The sequence below is a fragment of the Apis florea genome, unplaced genomic scaffold (genome assembly GCF_048593485.1).
Source record: "Apis florea isolate Af1SG1 unplaced genomic scaffold, ASM4859348v1 contig_3170_pilon, whole genome shotgun sequence".
Taxonomy (NCBI): domain Eukaryota; kingdom Metazoa; phylum Arthropoda; class Insecta; order Hymenoptera; family Apidae; genus Apis; species Apis florea.
The window spans coordinates 5,001,625-5,022,631 of NW_028256714.1; the positions used below are offsets into that span (position 1 = coordinate 5,001,625).

General features: G+C 39.3%; 1 protein-coding gene across 15 annotated transcripts in view; it reads right to left on the reverse strand.

The window, feature by feature from the left end:
- The window catches only part of LOC100869706 (sallimus), a 124,737-nt gene that overhangs the window by 79,816 nt on the left and 23,914 nt on the right, over positions 1–21,007 (reverse strand). For 14 of the 15 annotated variants that reach the window (XM_086910095.1, XM_086910091.1, XM_086910086.1 and 11 more), the window contains 27 exons: positions 20,484–20,701; positions 19,824–20,045; positions 19,049–19,386; positions 18,252–18,600; positions 17,638–17,876; positions 17,110–17,339; positions 16,820–16,963; positions 16,239–16,496; positions 15,970–16,113; positions 15,432–15,704; positions 14,687–15,232; positions 13,948–14,425; positions 12,860–13,440; positions 11,732–12,274; positions 10,883–11,137; positions 10,533–10,676; positions 9,168–9,569; positions 8,104–8,505; positions 7,533–7,755; positions 7,270–7,442; positions 6,419–6,558; positions 5,573–6,089; positions 5,222–5,365; positions 4,878–5,132; positions 1,946–4,647; positions 733–1,735; positions 178–579 (listed from right to left, as the gene is read on the reverse strand). In XM_086910095.1, coding sequence (XP_086766221.1) covers positions 178–579; positions 733–1,735; positions 1,946–4,647; positions 4,878–5,132; positions 5,222–5,365; positions 5,573–6,089; positions 6,419–6,558; positions 7,270–7,442; positions 7,533–7,755; positions 8,104–8,505; positions 9,168–9,569; positions 10,533–10,676; positions 10,883–11,137; positions 11,732–12,274; positions 12,860–13,440; positions 13,948–14,425; positions 14,687–15,232; positions 15,432–15,704; positions 15,970–16,113; positions 16,239–16,496; positions 16,820–16,963; positions 17,110–17,339; positions 17,638–17,876; positions 18,252–18,600; positions 19,049–19,386; positions 19,824–20,045; positions 20,484–20,701 — 11,325 coding nt within the window. Of the gene's footprint in view, positions 1–177; positions 580–732; positions 1,736–1,945; positions 4,648–4,877; positions 5,133–5,221; positions 5,366–5,572; positions 6,090–6,418; positions 6,559–6,630; positions 6,851–7,269; positions 7,443–7,532; positions 7,756–8,103; positions 8,506–9,167; positions 9,570–10,532; positions 10,677–10,882; positions 11,138–11,731; positions 12,275–12,859; positions 13,441–13,947; positions 14,426–14,686; positions 15,233–15,431; positions 15,705–15,969; positions 16,114–16,238; positions 16,497–16,819; positions 16,964–17,109; positions 17,340–17,637; positions 17,877–18,251; positions 18,601–19,048; positions 19,387–19,823; positions 20,046–20,483; positions 20,702–21,007 lie in introns of those variants that run through there. The other variant, XM_086910093.1, reaches the window with a different exon arrangement.

Genomic DNA, 21,007 nt, shown 5'->3' on the forward strand with positions numbered 1-21,007 from the left:
TTTGAAAAGTTAGTAGCAAACTTGTAAAGATTATGAAGTAATTTATTTGATAAAACTTTTAACTTGATGAAAAAAATAATAAGAAAACTTTATAAAATATTATTAAAATTTACAAAAGATATACATAATATATAAACAAATTTTAAATTTTTCAAAAGATAAAATCAAGAAACTTACTTTTGCATGATACCGATGCTCTAGTAGTGTCTTCTCCGAGATCATTTATAGCTTTGCACACGTATTCTCCCGAGTCTTCAGGGTAGACATACAAAATATCCATAGACACGAATCCCATATCGTACATCGTTCTGTATCTGTGTCCAGCCGGGATCAATTTTCCATTTCTGTACCATTCGATACGGAGATTCGGATCGTCCTTCGGTTCCACGCGACACTCGAACCTGACCGCTTCCGATTCGTCCACTGTTGCTGATTGTATATGCGTGATAAATTTCGGTGGTTGACGTGGTGGCTCTTCAGCAGGCGGTGGTTCGCTGACTGGACCACGTTCTAGTTCCTTCAATTTCTCGCCACTCATGCCTGAAGGCAGCTGTGAGTCGAAATCTATGGTTTTCTTAGCTGAAATGTTTGAAAATTGATATATTATTTTTTATTTGATAAATTATTTTAAGATTGGAAACTGACGAAATTTCGAATACTTTTAATATCCAGAGATATTAATTTTTAAAAAAAAAATCTAGAAAATAAGTAACTACTAATAACTCTACTTACATTTACAAGTTATGGTAGCCTTGGTAGTAGCAGAACCCCACTTATTGGTAGCTCTGCAAACATACTCGCCACTGTCTCTGGCATAGGTATACGACATATCCAACGAGATAAAACCAAAGTCGTTTATCTGGTGCACGCGAGATCCAGTGGCGAACGATCTTCCATTGTGGAACCAATCGATGCGCATCGTAGAGTCGCCGACAGGTTCGACTCTGCAATCGAAATGACTGGGCGCGCCTTCCTCCACCTCGATATCCTTCAACTCGACGGTGAATTTGGGAGGATTGGGCGTCTCTTCTTCGGTCAATATCTCATCTTTCTTGTACAAAGCCTCCTCCAATTTCTGGATACTCTCCGTTCCGGTCTTGAAATTGGTAGGCAGCTGAGGTTCCAAGATGATTCCTTGTCGTCCACGGACTTGAAGTTTGCACGAGACCGTTGCTTCGCCATGGCGGTTGGTCGCTTTGCACGTGTACAGGCCTGAGTCGCGTTGGTAACAATTGGCCACCTCCAGGATAACGAAGCCAAAGTCGTGGATGGTCTTAATCCTGGTTCCAGCCAAAAGAGGCTTTCCATTGTGGAACCATTCCACTCTCATGCTGGAGTCGTTGATGGGTGTCAATCTGCACTCGAAATGCGCCAAGGAATTCTCGGTTAGGGTTAAGTCGGACGGAGTTGTGATGAATTCCGGTGGTTTCCCCGTATCATCGTCCGGGATCACTTCGCCTGGCTCGTTTCCAAGACCTTCCAGCTCGGCTATCTTGTCAATGGTGCCCTCCATTCCCTTTGGCAGTTGAGACTCGAGGATGATACTTCGTTTCCCTGTGCATTTCATGGTACAGGTGGTCACTGCTTCGCCGTAGTCGTTCGTTGCTCGACAACTGTATTCGCCAGAGTCTTCTGGATAGATCGGTGAGATCTCGAGAATCACGAAGCCGAAATCGCAGAAGGTGCGGAAACGAGTGCCTGTTCGCAGTGGTTTACCGTTCCAGAACCATTCGACCTATGAATAGTTTTATAATTTATAATTTATTTTCTTTCTTTGTTCGAAGATGCTTGGAAGCGATTATCTTAAATCGAATTATGTTGGAACATGTTGACTTTGTTAATAAAAATTCTGTGATGAATATTGGAATGTAAAATTTTAAAAAATTTTCTACATTTGCCATTCTATATTAAAATTATATAATAAACAATGAATTAATGCAATTACCTTTAGTTTTGGATCGTCAGTGGGTGTAAGTCTAGCTTCAAAATGCGCGCTCTCCCCCTCGCGAAGGCCATCGATGTTGCTCAAGGGCACGGTAAAGACAGGAGCTTTTCCTCTTTCTTCGACGATCTTTTCGTCTCTTGTACGAATCATCGAGTCCTCCAAAGTCTGGATCTTCTCCAATCCACCCTCCATTCCCTTAGGAAGTTGAGATTCCAAAATGAGACTCGACTTGGAGTAACATTTTAAGGTCGCTTTAGTCGTGTCCTCGCCGTACTTGTTGAAAGCTCTGCACTCATAAACTCCAGAATTTTCCTCGTAACAATACAATATATCCAAGATAACGATACCAAAATCGTGGAAGGTTCTATATCTATGTCCATGAGGCAGTTTCTTTCCATTGTAGTACCATTCGACTTTCAAGTCTGGATCATTGACGGGTGTAAGTCTAGCCTCGAAGTGAGCGGATTGTCCTTCAATCAGTTTCGTGATATCTGAGATTTGCGTGATGAATTTGGGCGGCTCTGCCACTGGTGTCGTTGGCGTGGTAGGTTGTTCACCACCATAACTCTCCAACTCCCTGATTCTAGCCAGGGAATCGGGTTGCAACGAGTCGAGGTATACCCCGCTCTTTCCAAAGCATTTCAACGTGGCTTTGGTGTAATCTTCGCCGAATTTGTTGCTTGCCTTGCAAACGTACTCTCCAGTGTCGTGAGCCATCACACCAGCAATATCCATCACGACGAATCCAAAATCGGATACCATCTTGAATCTGGACGAGTGTCTCAGAGGTTGTCCATTGTGGAACCATTCGACTTTCATGTGAGGATCTCCGACTGGAATCAGAGTACACTCGAAATGCGCTGATTGGCCATCCTTCAGACCCTCCAGAGACTGGATATGGGTGGTGAACTTTGGTTTCTGTCCTTTAGACTTGTCCACGCATTCCAATTGCACACTGATTTCAGCCACGCCCCATTTGTTGGTAGCCCTGCAGGAGTAAGTGCCAGAGTCTTCTATCTTAGTTCCAAGAACTTCAAGAACGACCATGCCAAAGGCGTAGACCGTTCTCGTGCGATGACTGGCCTCTAACGATTTTCCATTGTAGAACCACTCGACTACCATTGTTTGGTCACCAGTTGGCGTAAGAGATGCCTCGAAGTGAGCTATCTCCCCTTCAGATAAGTTGGTCAGGTTCTCGAACTGAGACGTGAACACAGGTGGATGACCTTCTTCGCTCTCCGGTGGAGCTCCTTCCTGTCGTTTCAACGACTCTTCCAGATCTTGAATCGCTTCGAGACCTTCCTTGCCCTTTGGATGTTGAGATTTCTCGATGATGTTCTCCTTAGTCGAGCAATAGATCGTGGTCGAAGTGAAGGCCTCTCCTGCCTTGTTGTAGGCCTTGCAAGTGTAAATTCCAGAGTCACGGTCATACACGTCGGTCAGATCCAAAGTGACGAAACCAAAGTCGCTGGTCATCTTGAACCTAGACCCATGCTCCAGAGCCTTTCCATTGAAGTACCATTCGATCTTCAAATTTGGATCATCCTTGGGTTCAACTTGACCTTCCAGATGAAGAGGTTCAGATTCACCCAGCTTGAACTCTGGCTGCAGAGGTACTGTCCATACAGGTTTTGGATATTCTTGTTCCGGTCCAGCATCTGGTCTCTTCAATTTGGACAGATAAGCGTCCTCCACTTCCTTCACTTTCTCCAATCCAGCCTCTCCTTGGGGATGCTGAGTTTGCAGATAGATGCTCTGCTTGCTGGTACATTTCAGGGTGCCTGACGTCTGGGCTGATCCCTTCGAATTCGTTGCCTTAACAATCACCACTCCTGAATCCTCCTCGTAAGCATGGGTAAGATCCAAAGCAACGTAGCCAAAATCGTAAGTCGACTTGAATCTTGCTCCAGTTGGAAGCGGTTTTCCATTGATGAACCACTCGATCTTCATCGTTGGATCTTTGGACGGTTCCACGTTGCACTCGAAGTGCGCATTGTCACCTTCCACGCATTCGACATTGTTTAAATGAGTGATGAAGACTGGAACTTCGTATATCGGTTCTGGTTGCTCTGCTGTGGTGACGTGAGGTTGTTCCAGAGCATCGATCTTTGGAAGTGCGTCAGGATGAAGAGTATCACCGAGCAACCAGTGGCGATCGACGATCTTCAGGCTGCAGGTGGACACAGCTTCCCCGAGGAGATTGGTGGCTTTGCAAGTGTAAATGGCGGAATCGTCGGATCTGAGGCCATTGATGGACAACGTGACGAGGCCAAAATCGAAGGTACTGCGAAGTCTGGTTCCAGTTTGAAGAGCAATTCCGTTCTTGAACCATTCCACGCGCAGATTCGGATCTGCTCTTGGTTCTACCTGAGCTTCTAAATACACGTGTTGACCTTCCACGAGTTTGTCGTAGCTCTCCAAGTGTTTGGTGAACACTGGCGCTTGTTGAGGCGTCGTGTCTACGAACATTTCTGGCACTTTGTTCATCTCTGCCTCTTTCAATTGGATCTTTTGCCACGCATCCGGTTGCAAACTTTCAGCATCGATGGCCGAGCGCGCTTTGACCTTCAAAGATATCGAGGAAACTGCTTCGCCGGCTTTGTTGATCGCTTTGCAGGTGTACACACCTGAATCCTCCGTGATTACTTTCAGGATATCCAAAGTCACGTAGCCGAAATCGTGGCTTACATGGAACCGAGATCCTATTGAAGAATATTTAAGTTTTATCTAGGTTTATTAAATATTTTGGGTCTTTTTACAAAATTGATTAAATTAAATAGAGTTAAAAAAAATAAAATACTGAAAGTTTTAAGTAGATGAACTCGATAGAATATCATCAAAAAATGCAAAATATTTGTATAATAGCTATACCTTTTGGGGTACTTAAATAGATTATTTAATTCGTTTTCATCGTTATGAGTAAAGTCCTTACCCATTTTTAATTCGACTCCATTTATGTACCATTCGAATCTTAAACTGGCATCACCAACTGGAACGACTCTGCATTCGTATCTAGCCGTTTGACCTTCCCACAATTCTGTGGGTCCAGTCAATAATTGCGTAAAGATGGGTTTGTCGAATACTTTTTCTGGCTCTTCAGTGCGACTCGGTCCTTTATCGGCTTCAAGTTGGGCGATCTTCCGTTGGGCTTCGGGATGTTGGGTGTCTAACTGAATACTTGCTTTACCTAAATACGAGAAATCGAGAATAGAAATTAATATAGATGCTAGATTTAGTTGAAGATATATATTGATAAATGTAAAATTAAATACTGACTTCTGATCTTCATCGAAGCAGTTGTAACTGCTTCACCAAGTGGATTGGTAGCACGACACATGTAGACACCTTCATCTTCCTCTCTGACATGAGTGATATCCAACGACACGTATCCGAAATCGTGAACTTTGGTTATTCGTGAACCTGAAGAATAAATGTTCATATAAATTTTCATATTTAATTTTAATTTTACAAATTTAATCTTTGAATTCTCAAATAAACACATATATCCAAATTTTTATATGCTTCGTAATTTTCTAATTCTAACCCCAATAAATTCTTAAACTTAACTTAATTTTCAATTTCAATTTTCGAATTTTTAAATTAAAAAAATGAAAGAACTCGACTTACTTGTCTCGAGAGGGATTTCATTTCTGAACCATTCAACCTTCAACGTGGGATCTCCAACAGGAATCAACCTGCACTCGAAATGAGCTGTATGTCCTTCGGGAATGGCATCGATGTTCTGCAATGGTTGAGTGAACACAGGTCTTTGCCTGGTTTGCGGTTCTGGCACTTCCGGTCTCTTCCAAGGTTGCTGAGCTTCCAATTCGCGGATCTTGTCCATTCCTTCAGGACGTTGCGAATCGAGAATAATGTTGTCCCGTGGGATTACCCTCAGCTCGATCGAGGATACGCATTGACCTAGAGCATTGATCGCTCGTACGGAGTATTCTCCTGCGTCTTCGGGAACAGCATGGCCGATATCCAAAGCCACATATCCGAAATCGAACGTCACGTGGAACCTGGAAGCTGATGGAAGTGGCTTGCCGTTGTGGAAGAACTCGATCCTCAAGTTGGCGTCGTGAAGAGGCTCAACTTGGCATTCGAAGTGAGCTGTTTGCCCTTCGTAGACCTCGGTAGTACCCTGGATAAAGTATTTTGGAGTTGAAAATATGCGTTAAATGCGCGAGATCGTGTTTTGATTATATAAAAAGAAAATTTTAAGAACTACATTGAGCATTGAACATTTGTGAGTTCGAAATATTACGAATTGTATTGTAATAAAGAAAATTTAGCAGATATGAAAAATTTGAAATTATTATTTAGAATATTTTTTTAATTATATTCAAGAATTTCAAGAATTTAAAATTTATTACACTATTGAATACTATAAATTTAAAATTAACTATACAAAGAGATTATTGATTGAAAATATTTGAAATAATTTGAAATAAATTTCAAAAAAATATTTACCCTGAGTTCCGTAACGAATCTCGGTGGCGTCACTGGAGGTTCTTCGACCTCTAAGCGGGCTGGACGACCTTGGGCCTCGAGTTCGCGAATCTTTTCAAGGCCATCTGGATGTTGCGTATCTAGAAGTATGCTGCGGCGAGCTAGGGGAAAAAAAAATTATTATTAAAAATAATCTCACCAATAATAATAAGAAACGTAAGTATATAAATTACTATTTCAATTTATCAATTATATTCTTCTCTTATCATAAGCACGACAAATATCGACCGCTTCTATCATATTTTCTACATTTACTTCTATAGTCGCTTCGTGATCTGTCTTCCAATCCTTCAAACGTGACACGTCGACTAATATGACGAAATTTCGGTTGCTTACACGTATTCGTCTTTCCTACAATCTCTATTATCTCGAAAATTTAATTCAGATTTTCTTCCCCTTCCGAAATAAATTTCATCGTCGGGATATGATTTATATGAGCATCTAGCATGCTCGTATTGATTCTTGTCGCATAAACGATCTTTATGCACTTTACCGGAATCCATGAATTGCTCGTCACATTTAAACGTGGTTAAAGAAAATGGGCCAAATCTAGGTTTAAATGCGTCTCCTCTTCGAAAGTATGGCGGTGGATATATCTTTCTACTCTCGTAACGCTTAACATTGCAAGCTCTTTCGGGAGATTTCAAGGGTAGGAAACGAGGGGGGAGGAATCGTTCTTTTTTTGCTGGGAAAGCGAAGATACAATTTTCTAATCTTTAAAATTTACGAATTTTTTTTTTTTTTTTAATTTTTGTTCGATATTAAATATTCTGTACCATTCCAATGATTATGAATTGCAAGAAATTGCTTACAGCCAATTTTGATGGTGCATGTGTTGACAGCCTCGCCAGCCAAATTCGTGGCCTTGCACATGTAAGTGCCGGCATCTTCAGGATAAGTGTAAAGAATATCGAGAGCCACATAACCAAAATCGTGCGTTTTGCGGAAGCGGTGTCCTGTCTTTACAGCAACTCCATTCACGAACCTTTGATTAAAATCGGTTCAACTTTATTAAATCTAATATTTTCACACGAACGAATAATTTATAATTAATTCGTAATACGAATCAAGATACCATTCTATTTTTAGATTTGGATCGTTGATAGGCTCGACGCGGCATTCCAAGTGTGCGTGTTCACCCTCCTTTAGATGATCCAGGTTGTTCAAGGGCGTCAAGAATACGGGCTTTTGGTGCACAACCTCTTTCTCAACTTCTTGCTTCACCTCCACGGTCTCCAACTCGCGAATCTTCTGCAAACGCTGAGCGTCTAACGTGTCCAAATATAGGCCTTGTTTCGCTGTTTAAAAGAGCAGATAATTTTTAGCTCTGCCACTTCTCACAAAATACATTTAATATATAAAACAATTACTCGACGACTTATAAATTTGGATACGAATCGAAAGGTTATAACGCACGACATATATGAGATTGTCAAATATTTATAATTTCTTTTTAAAATTACGACAATACAAAAAAAGAACTATAAAAATATTTCGCTACCATCATCACTCTTCTTAAAATCTCTAGATTTTATCATTCTCCAATTTTTTTTTATCAAATTCCTCATACGATATTTTTTTAATTTCTTTCGAATTTACTTAAGAGTTATATTTAATTTCACATAAAAATTTATTTAAACACTCACAGTCGACGCTGATGACGCAAGTGGTAACAGCCTCTCCAACAGCGTTCCTTGCCTTGCACATGTAAGTTCCAGAGTCTTCCGGATAAGCGTAAAGAATATCGAGAGCGACGTATCCAAAGTCATAGGTAGTCTTGAACTTGTGTCCTTGAGGAATAGGTCTTCCATCCCTGAACCATTCCACCACCATAGTTGGATCATTGACAGGAGTCAACGTCGCCTCGAGGTGAGCGCTCTTCCCCTCGGGCAAATGTTCGATGTTCTTCAATGGCCGACCGAATTTCGGTCTCTCGGCGACGATCAGATCCTCTTCCTCTACCCGTTTGTAACGCGAATCGTCTTCAAGATATTGTATCTTCTTCAGGGCGCTTTCGTGTTGCGTTTCGCGAATAATCGAGGAGCGAGCTGTAATTTAGCGTTTTTATTCAATAATCCTAAATTCCTATCTTCTTTTTTTTCTTTCTTTATTAAGTAAATATTGCGCTTGGAGGACAGAAGGGTCGAGAATAATCATCGAAAGAAGATTATTCGTTTCTTGATCAATCGTACGTGTAAGTACGGAAGAGTACAAGAAGTACACGTGAACGAATATAAAGAAAAAAGAAACAATGGGGAAAAAACATGATGAAACACTCAAAAAAGAAAGGGGGGGGAGGTGATTATACATCGTGTGTGTATACAATTTACAAAAAAAGCAGAACTACGTTTCGAAGCCACGGTTAACTAATAAGCATTACAAAAACAGGGTGTCTAGGTAACACAAAGTGCCTGGTTACATCCACCTGCTGTCCCCGTGCGTGATTTCTTTCTTGGAAGTTCGTGGAATTATGATCGATTTCAAATTGGATTTTATATTTTCCGCATCACGAATATTTACGATACAACGACAGCTTAGATAATAATAACATACGAGAGAAAATATTCCAAGCGAGATTGGAATAAATAATATTTAACATAATCTATAAACTCACAAAGGAACGATACTTCCACTCCCCTCTCTTACACTTACGAAAATCCTCGAGGCGAGAAATCCTCGTTTCCACAATTCCACAATTCGGCTTACTTACATTTCACGTCGAGATTGATCGAGCTCTTCGCCGATCCCAGTCTATTGGTGGCCTGGCAGGTGTAGGTGCCAGAGTCCTCCGCGTACACCGTGAGCACGTCCAACGCGGCGAACCCAAAGTCACAAGTGGTTCTGTACCTGTGACCGGTGGACAATGGTTTCCCGTTATGGAACCACTCCACCTTCATGGTTGGGTCGGGGTAGGGCTCGATGCGGCACTCATAGTGTGCGCTTTGGCCCTCGACGAGGGTTGTGGGCCCGTTCAGTTGGACCGTGAACGACGGCCTCTCCTTCACCACGATCTCCTCCTCCTCGCGCCGCTGGTATTTACTCGTGTCCTCCAGCGCTTGGATCTTCGACAAAGCGCTCTCGTGCTGCGACTCGAATTGCAGGGCCGCCTTGGCTGTGTTTCGGAATAGGTTTTGTCAGTGTGTCGTTGTACACGTGTCGTGGCATGAGATATATGGAGATTATTTTTTAGTGCGTGTCTCTCTCGTGAAAAGATCGTGGAAATTGGATTTTGTTAAGGATGGATGATATTTTTGGCCCTTGGTTTACAGTGCTTAGATTAATTCTTTCGCTATTTGAGTTTGTTTGAGGTTGTTTGAGATAATAACGATGTATTTGCCTGTGTTTCTTTTTCTACTTATACTCTTTTTTTTGTAACTCTTATGCGTTTAAATTTTTTTGTCGATTTATATATTTCGAATTGTCTTGTTAGAAATTGATATTGAGATTATTCATTGACAATAATGTGTAATATTCTTGTAGAAAAATCAATTGTGTAATCACACTCTTACGAGGATATTTCTAGAAGAAATAAAGAATAATTCTGAGATAACAAGTGTTATAGCGTAAATTATAAATCCGGTGAGTTTACCATAGCGAAAGGATTAATTACGATTTATCATATGTAATTTAGTTTTACTGCAAATATCAATCAATGAACATTCGAAAAATGTTAAATCATTTTAAAACATAGTATTATGTATATGAACGATATGATATATTGAAAAAGTTTTACAATTGCGATGTGTGATCGGCACATGTTGATGTACGTGAAAAAAATAGTTGAAAAAAGTCTGTTGCGGCCAAGAGTAAAAAATCTTCTTCTGCATTTCTTCGCGAGTTTCGTCGTACGAAAATCCATCGAAACGTTAAAAAAAAGAAAAAAAATCTAACACCAAAAAAAAAAAAGCGAAAAAATCGCTGCACACAAAAATACAAAAAAAAAAAAGTGATCTACGTAAGCTACGTTGCTTCTACGCGTTTCGAAAGCTGGCTCACGAGAGAAGCGAGATTATTAGAGATTGAAGCCTCATTTTCAAAATGATTCTGTACTTTGAATGGATTTTTTTCGACTCACATTGAACGAAGAGCGTTGCCGATGTCACTGCCTCTCCAAGATCGTTCACTGCACGGCAAGTATAGGTACCTGAGTCTTCAGGATTGACATACTTCATGTTCAGAGCGACGTATCCGAAATCGTGCATCGTTGTTACACGATTAGCTATTAAGATAATATTTATTAGAAAAGATTTTCTTAAAGATTTTCTAAATTTGGCAATTTTAGCTTTGCAATGACATACTACTCGTTCAAATTATTAACTGACATTATCTCTTGAGTTCCGAATAATTTATTTTTAATTGCAAAATTAAAAATATTCGAAAAAGTTACATAAATTTTTTAATAACGTTTATTATTATATCACTTACAAGCTGCAATCGGAACTCCATTTCGAAGCCATTCTACTTTCAGCTTGGAATCACCGACAGGGATTACACGAGCTTCGAAATGAGCCGCTTGGTTTTCAGCGACTTTCAAATCCTTGATGGGCATCGTGAATACTGGGGCTTGAGTAACGATCTCCTCAGTTGTGGTTTTTCGTTGATATCGCGAGGTATCCTCCAAATAATGCAGTCTTTGAAGAGTCTCCTCGTTTTGGGACTCGGTGTAGATCGATTTTTTCGCTATTTAAAAAAGATTGGGCATGTAATAATTGGACACTAACGCGATTAAAAATAATCCTATTATCGAATCCTATATTTCTTGCAATTAATTTCAATTTGAATAATATACACATAATTTCGTTTTAACAATTTAAGACTACATAAAATTTAATTGAATTTTCATTATCTATACTATAAATTCTAATAAAAAGTAATCTATAATGTTTGATGTCAAATTTACAGACGATTTGAACACGTTTTAATTGCATAAAAATTATGAATGTGCCAATTTTTTAAGCTATTCTTATTTCAATACAGCAATTATTATTTACTGTAAAGTTTCGATTTCGAATCTTTCGACAGAGATATTGATTCTTTTTTTTTTTTTTTTTATGACTAAAATTCAGAGTTTGAATATGTTTGATGAGCGAGATAGTAAAACTTTTTAAAAAAAATTATCCAACCAAATCAAATTGTAAATCAATTGTACAATTTATACTTACTGTATTGCATTTTTAAATAAAATTCAAAAAGAAAACTGTAATAATAAACTTGCTAACTTGAAATATTTAAAAGTCACATTTAAAAATAACTAGATAATAAAAAAGAACTCACAGTGCACAACTGCGGTTGCCGAGGTGATAGCCTCTCCTATAATATTCTTTGCTCTGCAGGTGTACGTGCCGGAATCTTCAGGATATGCGTACATGATGTCCAACGCCACGAAGCCGAAGCTATTTGTCTCGACGAATCTGGAGCCGGCCTTCACCGGTTTATTGTTGTGGAACCATTCGACTTTCATCGTTGCATCGGAAACTGGAATCAACCTGCACTCGAAATGCGCTCTCTGCCCTTCCTTGATCTCGACGTTGTTCAAAGAAGTGGTGAAGATGGGAGCTTGGGTGGTCGTCTCCTCGACATCCTCTCGTCGTTGATATCTGGATCTGTCCTCGAGATAATGAATTTGCTCGAGGCCAATCTCGTTCTTCGAATCGGTTAGAACCTGCGCAGTTGATCGGCAGGTTAGAGTGCAGGATACTTCGTCGCTGCCAACCAGATTGACAGCGCGACAGGTGTAGGTGCCGGAGTCCTCGGCGATCAGGTCAATCACGTCCAGGGCAACGTAGCCAAAATCGTGTATTGGACGGAATCGGTGTCCTGTAATGAAGTTTATTGATGAAATTTAGTTTCAATAATATGAATTTCTCAAATTTATTCCAATAAATATTATAAGTAAATTGAATTATTTAATAAGAGACAGTAATTAATGGAGATCAACGAATAAATCTTGAAATAATAGCAAACTATTGATAAAACGTAATGATCAATAATATGATCAAGTATCATGAAGAATAATATCAATAGATGAATTCGAAAGTATGGATTAGAAATATTTTGTTTTTAAATATTATAATCTTGATAATAATTATATTGCAAATTTGTTTGAATAAGAAGAATTGTAAGAAGATTGTAGAATATCGAATTTTAATCTAAATTATTAAAATTTTGTTCAATAATTTACATTGTGATATATAAAAATAATTTTACATCAAGAAAATCAGATTTGAGAATATTTGAAGAATGTTTATAACGTGAGACTAAAGGAAATATATTATAATCAATCCTAACTCTCATTGAAACCTTCGCGAAAATTTAATTTTATAGAAATTATCTTTTGCGTGTTAAATTTAGAAAATCATATTAATTCATTCTAATAAATAACACTTTAAAATCGGCGCATACCTATCGTAACCGGACGACCATTTTTGAACCATTCAACTTTCAAATTCGAGTCCGTCACTGGTTCCAATTTGCACTCGAAGTGAGCGTGTTCCCCCTCGCGGAGATTCTCTTGACTTTTCGGAGCCGTGATGAATCTCGGTTTAACGGTGACAACCTCGTCGACCATCTCTTGCCTCTTGTATCTCGAAGCATCCTCCAAGTACTGTATTCTCTCCAAACCTTCGGGATGTTGGGACTCCAGCAGCAGATCTTTCTTCGCGTGTACCCTCACTGAGCAGGACGTGACTGCCTCGCCCAATTGGTTCCTCGCTTGGCAGGTGTACACGCCTGAATCTTCGGGATAGACGCCCAGGATGTCGAGGGCGACGTAGTCGAATTCGTAGGACGGTCTGAATCTGTGGCCGGTCTTCACCGGCCTGCCATTCACGAACCATTCCACTCTCATTGTTGAGTCGCCGACAGGTTGGAGACGACACTCGAGGTGCACGTTGGTCAGCTCCACCGTTTCGATGTTGTGCAAGGGGCGAGTGAATTGGGGCGCTTGCATCACCGTCACTTCTTCTTGCTGGGTCTTGCGGTATCTGTTCGTTGAGAATGTGCATTTCGTATATTTTATTGTTTTTATTACATCGTAATCGAGAAAGTTTATTTGTCTAATGGAAAGAGATCAATTGGAATGTATGATGTATATAAGGAGTATCTTATTTTTGTACCAGAATTATAAATATAACACTAACGATTGTAATTAAAATAGTACGATGAAAATAAATATAAGGGTATAGTATATTTTTATCGCGATAAAAATTAGAAACATTTATGTATAGTATATGTAATAATAATTGCAAAGCAAGAATAAATATTTATTTATCAATTACTTACTATCGAAAATGATTAACCATTTCTTTCTTCTTCTGATATTGCACACACATTACGTTAGATACGATTTATATTATTCAAAGAAATACTAGTTCGAATGTGTCAAAGAAATAATCTCCTCCACTCCAACAATAAAAATTCGATCCTCTGTCATTTTGACGAATATCTAACGATCCCAATTCCTGGATATTCGAGGTTCAAACATCACCAACCTTGACGAATCCTCGAGCATTTGAATCTGCTCGAGGGACTGCTCGTGCTGCGTTTCCGTGACGACGTCTGACTTTCCTATCACTCTGACGCAGGCGGAAGTGTGAGCGGTGCCAAGATGATTGGTGGCTCTGACGGTGTATTCCCCAGAGTCGAGCACGGTCGAGTGCACGATGTCCAAAGCGACGAAACCAAAGTCGTAGTAAGTCCTGAATCTGGATCCAACGGTGACTGGGCGGCCATTTTGGAACCATTCGACTCTCATCGTTGGGTCGCCCATCGGTTCCAAACGGCACTCCAAGTGGATGTTCTTTCCCTCGCTCACCGGCTTAGGATCGCTCAACGGTTGCACGAAGATCGGTTTCGATTTCGATATCTCCTCGATGTGGTATTGGGGCTCGACGAATTTCGACTCCTCCAAACGCTGCGTTTTCTCGTAGGAAGTGCGGTGCATGCTGCTCGTATCCACGCTTGAACGAGCTGAAATTACAATTCGATATTTTTCCTCTGTTGTTGACAAATAAAAGATATTTAGTGCGATTTATTCAATACGAAATTTTGTAAATTGTGCTAGTCGATTATTCCGATTGAAAGGAAGACTTTTATCAATTTTAATCGACTCTAGATCTAGCTTGATCTAAAACGAATTTACAGAAATACGAATCGGATTAAAGTATCTGCGGTTCCAGCAAAATTTAAATATGATACGAGCAAATCTCTCGATTTAAAAAGGTGACTCACTTTCTACAACCATGGTGGCGGATAATCGAGCCTCCCCAAGAGCGTTTCTAGCGACGACGGTGTAAGTGCCAGCGTCCTCTGGTCTCACTTGAAGGATGTCTATAGCCACGTATCCAAAATCGTGATAAGTTTGAATTCTGTTAGCCGCGGTGATCGGTTTTCCGTTGTGGTACCATTCGATGGCCATGGTCAAGTCGCTCTGGGGTTCGACGCGCGCCTCGAAGTGGGCGCGTTGGCCCTCGACGATCTTGTTCGTGCCCTTCAAGGTGCCCAAGAATCGCGGGGCCTGTGTCACCTGGGTCTCCTCCTGGAGCTGCCTCGAGTATCTGCTCGAATCTTCCAACGTTTGGATCTTCTGCAGTCCGGTCGGGTGTTGACTGTCGTAAATAACGTCGTTCTTGCTTATCACGCTCAGCTGAGCGGTTGTGTGAGCTTCACCGACGCGGTTGTAAGCGCGACACGTGTAAATACCGACGTCGTGAATCGTTACGTATTTGATGGTGAGTGCCACGTAACCGAAGTTGAAGAACGTCGTGATCCGTGAACCTGTGGAACGTGTGTTGAAAGTCTCGTTAATATCTTCAACAAGTGGAAAGTAATCGATGGTTTCGAAAGATTTTTAAGCTTCGAATCAAAGCTTTCTAGAATTGATTTCACAGAATTCCGCTCTATCACGACTCGATTGATCAAAATTTGATTCGAAATATTATATTTCTTTTATTTTCAAGCGTGAGAAAGGACTTACTTGCTTCTACAGGGCGTCCGTCCTTGAGCCATTCGACTCTCAAGTCGGAATCGCCAACTGGTTCCAGACGTGCTTCGAAATGAGCGAATCCTCCTTCTCGTATGCTGTTCTGATCCTTGATAGGAGATTTGAATTCCGGTGGGCTTGTCGGTTCAGGCTGCTCCTGCACGTATTTCTGGTGCATCGCCTGTTGATAGGCTTCCAACTCCTCGGCAGCCTCGATGTACCTCTGTTGCTCGGGGATTCCCAGATCTGTTGTAACGCTTGTGCGTGCTGCGATAATTAAAATTAAAATTAATTGAAATGCAATATTGGTCAATAAATTGCATTACTCGATTTATGTAATAAATTGAAAATTTTCTATCATCTTTTGCCACATAGAATTATCTCCTTTCCAATTCTATTACCGATTATAAAGAGGAGAACAGTTTAAGATAAATATTGATTATCTTATTTCACAAATTAATATTCTAAAATGGGAAAATTATTGCGCAGTGAAAAACAATCGAACACGTTTGCAAATAAAAATAATTTTTACCAAAGACACGAAGAGATGCGGAGCTGACAGCCTCTCCCAAGCGGTTCACAGCTCTGACAGTGTAAGAACCCGCATCTTCAGCTCGTAGGTGCAATATATTGAGCGAGACGTATCCGAAGTTGAAGATGGTTGTGATTCTTGAGCCTGCGAGTAATCGTATATTATTTTATCAAACGTTGCAACAATTAAAACGTTAAAACGTTAAACCTGAAAATTAAAATAGTTGAATAAATGAAATTCGATAAATAAGAAATTGGAAAGTTACTTACTAGCTGTGATTGGTCTACCATCCTTAAACCACTCCACTTTCATCGTGGGATCGCTTACAGGGGTCAGTTGCGCTTCGAAATGAGCGTTACGACCTTCCTGCAGCTCTCCTAGATCCTGGAGTGGCCGGATGAAGACCGGCCGCTGTGGAGAGATGTCCTCCACACTCTCCTGCCTTTGATACTTGCTGTAATCCTCGAGCTGTTGGATGTACTGGAGACTGTCGGGGTGTTGGCTAGTCTGTTCGATTGTTGCGCGTGCTGGAATAACAGATTATCCCTCGAGTCGAACATTCTTTTCAATAAATTTTCTTCAAAGAAAAATAGAAAACTTCGTAGAAAAATATATTTCAAACGATGGATATTTCGAATAATTTTGAATCGAAGAAAATTAATAACAGATTTCTCTTAAAATTCCATTTTGCATTATTGGTAATTACGCAATAGAATTTGGACTTGTTTTGCAATTTTTTTGGCAATGTATGTACGTATATTTAAATAATTTTTTGCTGTGAATTTTATTGGATTTAATTTTCTTAATATATAGAGATAGGTAGAAAATAGCTAAACTAAATACAACTCACGTGTCACGCTGAGGGTAGCTCGAGATTCAGCGACTCCAGTCGAACTTACGACGCGGCATAAATATTCACCGCTGTCTTGGAGAACGATGCTAATTAAATCGAGAGAGATGAAGCCAAATCGAAAGATAGAAGTCGCCCGGGAGCCTGAAAGTTTTTTTCATTTTAATTTTCAATTGGATTTTAACAAGTTCAATTAAAAGAATTAAAACTAATATATTATATTTAATTCAAGGATATGATATTGATCAATTGTTCCAATATTATTAAAATAACCGATTTAAGTTACTCACTCGCGTCAAGAGCTCTTCCATTGACGTACCACTCTACCCTCATAGTGGGATCACCCACCGGTTCGATTCTGGCCTCGAAGTGGATTCGTCCACCCTCGATCTGATGGACGTCCTTCAATGGTATGATGAAACGTGGCGGTGGATAAACTCTGTCCTCCTCGGGTGGGGGCAAGTATGGCTTGGCGCGTTCCACGTGTCTCAAATAAATCACTTCGGGGCCAGGCGCTGGTCTGCAATCAACCTCACCTTCATCTCGTTTCCTCATAAATAAAATGTAAGTTTAATCGTTTCTTTCGTTCAATATTATCCAATTAATACCAAATCCCAATTACTGAAACTTTGTCGAATGATATATTCTAATACTACTATTCATTATACAATTTTTATTACTATTAATTAAAAATAGAATGATAAATAATCAATTCCTACCATCTTTGTTCCTTCGACTCGCGTAAAATGTAAAGTATTCTTATTAGGATTGTAATTTTTAACTTTGGTATCGAAAGAAATCATATCGTAAAAACTCACTCTGGTTCGATGACTTTCGTCGGTCGGGGTAAGTTCAGGCGTCTTGGTTCGGGGGCTGCTCCTTTCGGTGTTTCCACGAAAAGCCGTGCTCTGGTGGCAGTAGAGCCGGCCACATTCTGCGCCGTGCACTGGTACCAAGCTGCATCCGATAATTTTGCGTAGGGTATGTCCAAAGTCGAAGCTCCGCTACCATCCGTCGATATACGCACATCCAGTCCAGGTGTTATCGGCACTCCATCCTGTACCAACGAATTTCAATTTATATTTTATACATCCCGTAACCAAAATTTATTTCCTACGTAAAATCGAACTAAGTATAGAAAATTTAAGTTCCATTATTTAATCGAAGATTTTATTTAAAATATAAGAATTTCCTTCCCTCGAAATTCTTAAGATATTTATTAAACCGAAAGAGTTTAATTTTACATAAAATAAAGAAAAGAAAATTTATCAAAATTCAATTTTAATTAGCTCAAGTTGAAACATAAATATATTAAGAGAATATAAATCGTCCAACTAATAATTCACGTGCTAATAAATTTCATTCTCTATTAATCAAAGCGTGTATATATATGTATATTAATTTAATTTATTTCATAAAATGTTTGTCAGACCTTTTGCCAGGTGATGCGAGGTACAGGAGTGCCAACCGCACGGGCCATGAAAACAACCGGTTCTCCTTCTTTCACGTTCGTAGTCGTGAATCGTTCTACGAATTTTGGCGCGACCACTTGCTCCTTCTCGATCACGTTCAAATTGCACTGAAACGAGGTTTCGCCAGCCTTGTTCCTTGCGACGCAGGTCACCACGCCGGCGTCCGCTCGGCTCACGTTCGTGATCATCAAAGAGTTGTTACCAGACTCGTTCACGAGGATCTTGTGGGTCAGATCGTTGGCCACTTGTTGGCCGTTTATGTACCATGTCACCTCGGGGTACGGGCGGCCCGTTACGCGACAATCAAACCTGAAAATCACGTTTACATAATCGTTTCCTTTGTCCATCCTTTAGGAGGGAAAAAATGGAAGAGGAAAAATGTTGAAATGTTACAAAGAATGAATTTATTTGTAATTTACAATTGATTATTATTCTGGTAGGAATCTTTGAAGAAGTGCAAGAAATTGAGATTTCGTCAGAAAATATCAAAAAGTCAATTATTTATTATTGCCAATCTTGATAAATTCTGATGAAAATTTAATATTCATGGCACACTAATTTAAAAAAAGAAAAAACACTTTTAATTTTCTAATACGTCTTTGTCATTTAAAATCTCATCATTTCACGTACAAAACTTGTTAGTCGCTAATTATTCGAAGAGATAAAGACACGAGATATAGTAAAATTTATTATTCTATAAAAAGTGATTAAATTTTGGCCAATTGTATTACAAGAAATTAATTGATCGATCCTTTACCTGGTCATTTTTCCTTCGGTGGCGTCGCGGTCGGTACAGGTGCGAACGAAATTCGGCGGCAGAACTTTTCCAGAATCGGTTTCGCCGATCGTTTCAACTTGCTGAGTTTTCACCGTCTCCCTTTGGACCTGGTACGCTTGATCCACCTGATCGCTTGATTCGATCGCCAAATATGCAGAGCTGACGGTGCACCCTTGAGGATTTTCCGAGAGCAAGGTGTAATGGCCGCTGTCTTCCGGCAGGGCGACTCTGATCCTCAAAGAGGCTTGTTGATTCGAGTAGCTCATCTCCACGCGTTGCGATTCGCGGATCCTCTGCCCGTTTTTGAACCAAGTTAACTGGAATAGAAAAATAGAGGAGAGAATTGAATTTGTTTTTCTACTTTAAAATTCTATTTTGTTGGCTACAATCGAATTAAAAATGCTCGTCGAAAAATACGATTTATTCTTCTTGTCCTTTTTTTTAAACATTTGACAAACGATCTTTCGCAATAAAATTAATAAATCGAGATGGAAAACATGGAAAAGCACATATCTCGATTAGAAATTTAATTACAAACTTTCGATTTCTCTTCTTGAAATATTTTATAAATTCTTTACCATTTTCATCAATTGTTCGTAGATAATTTTAATTTTAGCTTGTTACCAATTTTTTCTAGAAAAATATATCAATTTTTTTCACGTCGAAAGAAAAAAAGAGAAAAATATACGAAGAAAGTTTGGAACGTTACAGAAAAAAAAGAAAAATATACAAATCAAAAGATCGGTTTGCTTACTCTCGGTTTAGGATTGCCAGAGATTTTCGCAGTGAAAACGGCGTCGGATCCCTCGACGAGCTTCGAGTTTCTGGGCTTCTGCGTGATTTGCGGAGGTGCAACCGGTCCCAGGTTACGATCTACCACCGTCGAAATCTGCACGTCGGATTCGCCCACGAAGCGGCGAGTGATCGACTCTCGAAACTCTGTTTCCCGCAATAATCTGTATTCGAACGTGTCCACCTGCAAATTAATCATGCTATTAATCCTTGTTCCAAAAAACAGCATTTTTCAAAAAGAAATATCGCAATATGCGTCATTTTTAAATACATCTCTGGGTCTCCTTTTACGGACAGTTGATGCATAATAAAAAATCTTGTAATCTCAGTTAATTTGGAAAAATGAAACTTGTATGTTGGAGGAAAGTATGTAAAAATAATGTTGAAATAAAAAAATTTAAAAATTCGAGAAAATTGAGGGAGAAAAATTTTCTTAAAATTGTAAAAAAGAAAAAATAGATAAAACGTGTTAAAAATTATTGTGTAGCTGAATACGAACAAAAACGTTCGTATTAAAAGAAATCGTATAAGAAAGTAACATGTAAAAAATAGATCCAGATATTCTGTTTACAATTGATTTGATCGGAATTGTATTTATTTTCTGTTTAAATGAACAGGAAACCTTGAAATCTTCGATGCTGACGGAACTTCCATTAACGTAGCTTCGTTTATCGATTGTTTGTTGATAGCTACGTTGTTGAAAGCTCTGTGTTCCCGTTTGAGTCTTCTGTTCACTGGACTGGAAAGTCTGCGCGAATTCCTTCCTGTAACCACCCATTTGCTGCTGCGGAGGAGGTCCAAATCCTTCTGGTTGAATGTAAACGGAGCAGATTGCTTCGCCTGGTGAACAGAAATCATTGTGTTCTTTTCCTTTTTTTTTTCTTTTTTAATTTTACGATATAGTGAAGTAACAAATTCTTAAAATATTCTATGAATTTTCATTTAATAAGCGAAGAGTGAAAACAAAATCAGAAAATGAAAAGAACAGGAAATATCTGGTTATAAAACAATAATAATCAATAAGCTTCAATTTTTATATTCTTTTGTTTTTTTCTATTGAAAATTTCCAATAAAAATTTTAAATTTGATTTTTGTGAGTATTTTACATACAGATACGACGAATCATCATAAGAAAAGGATCTTCTC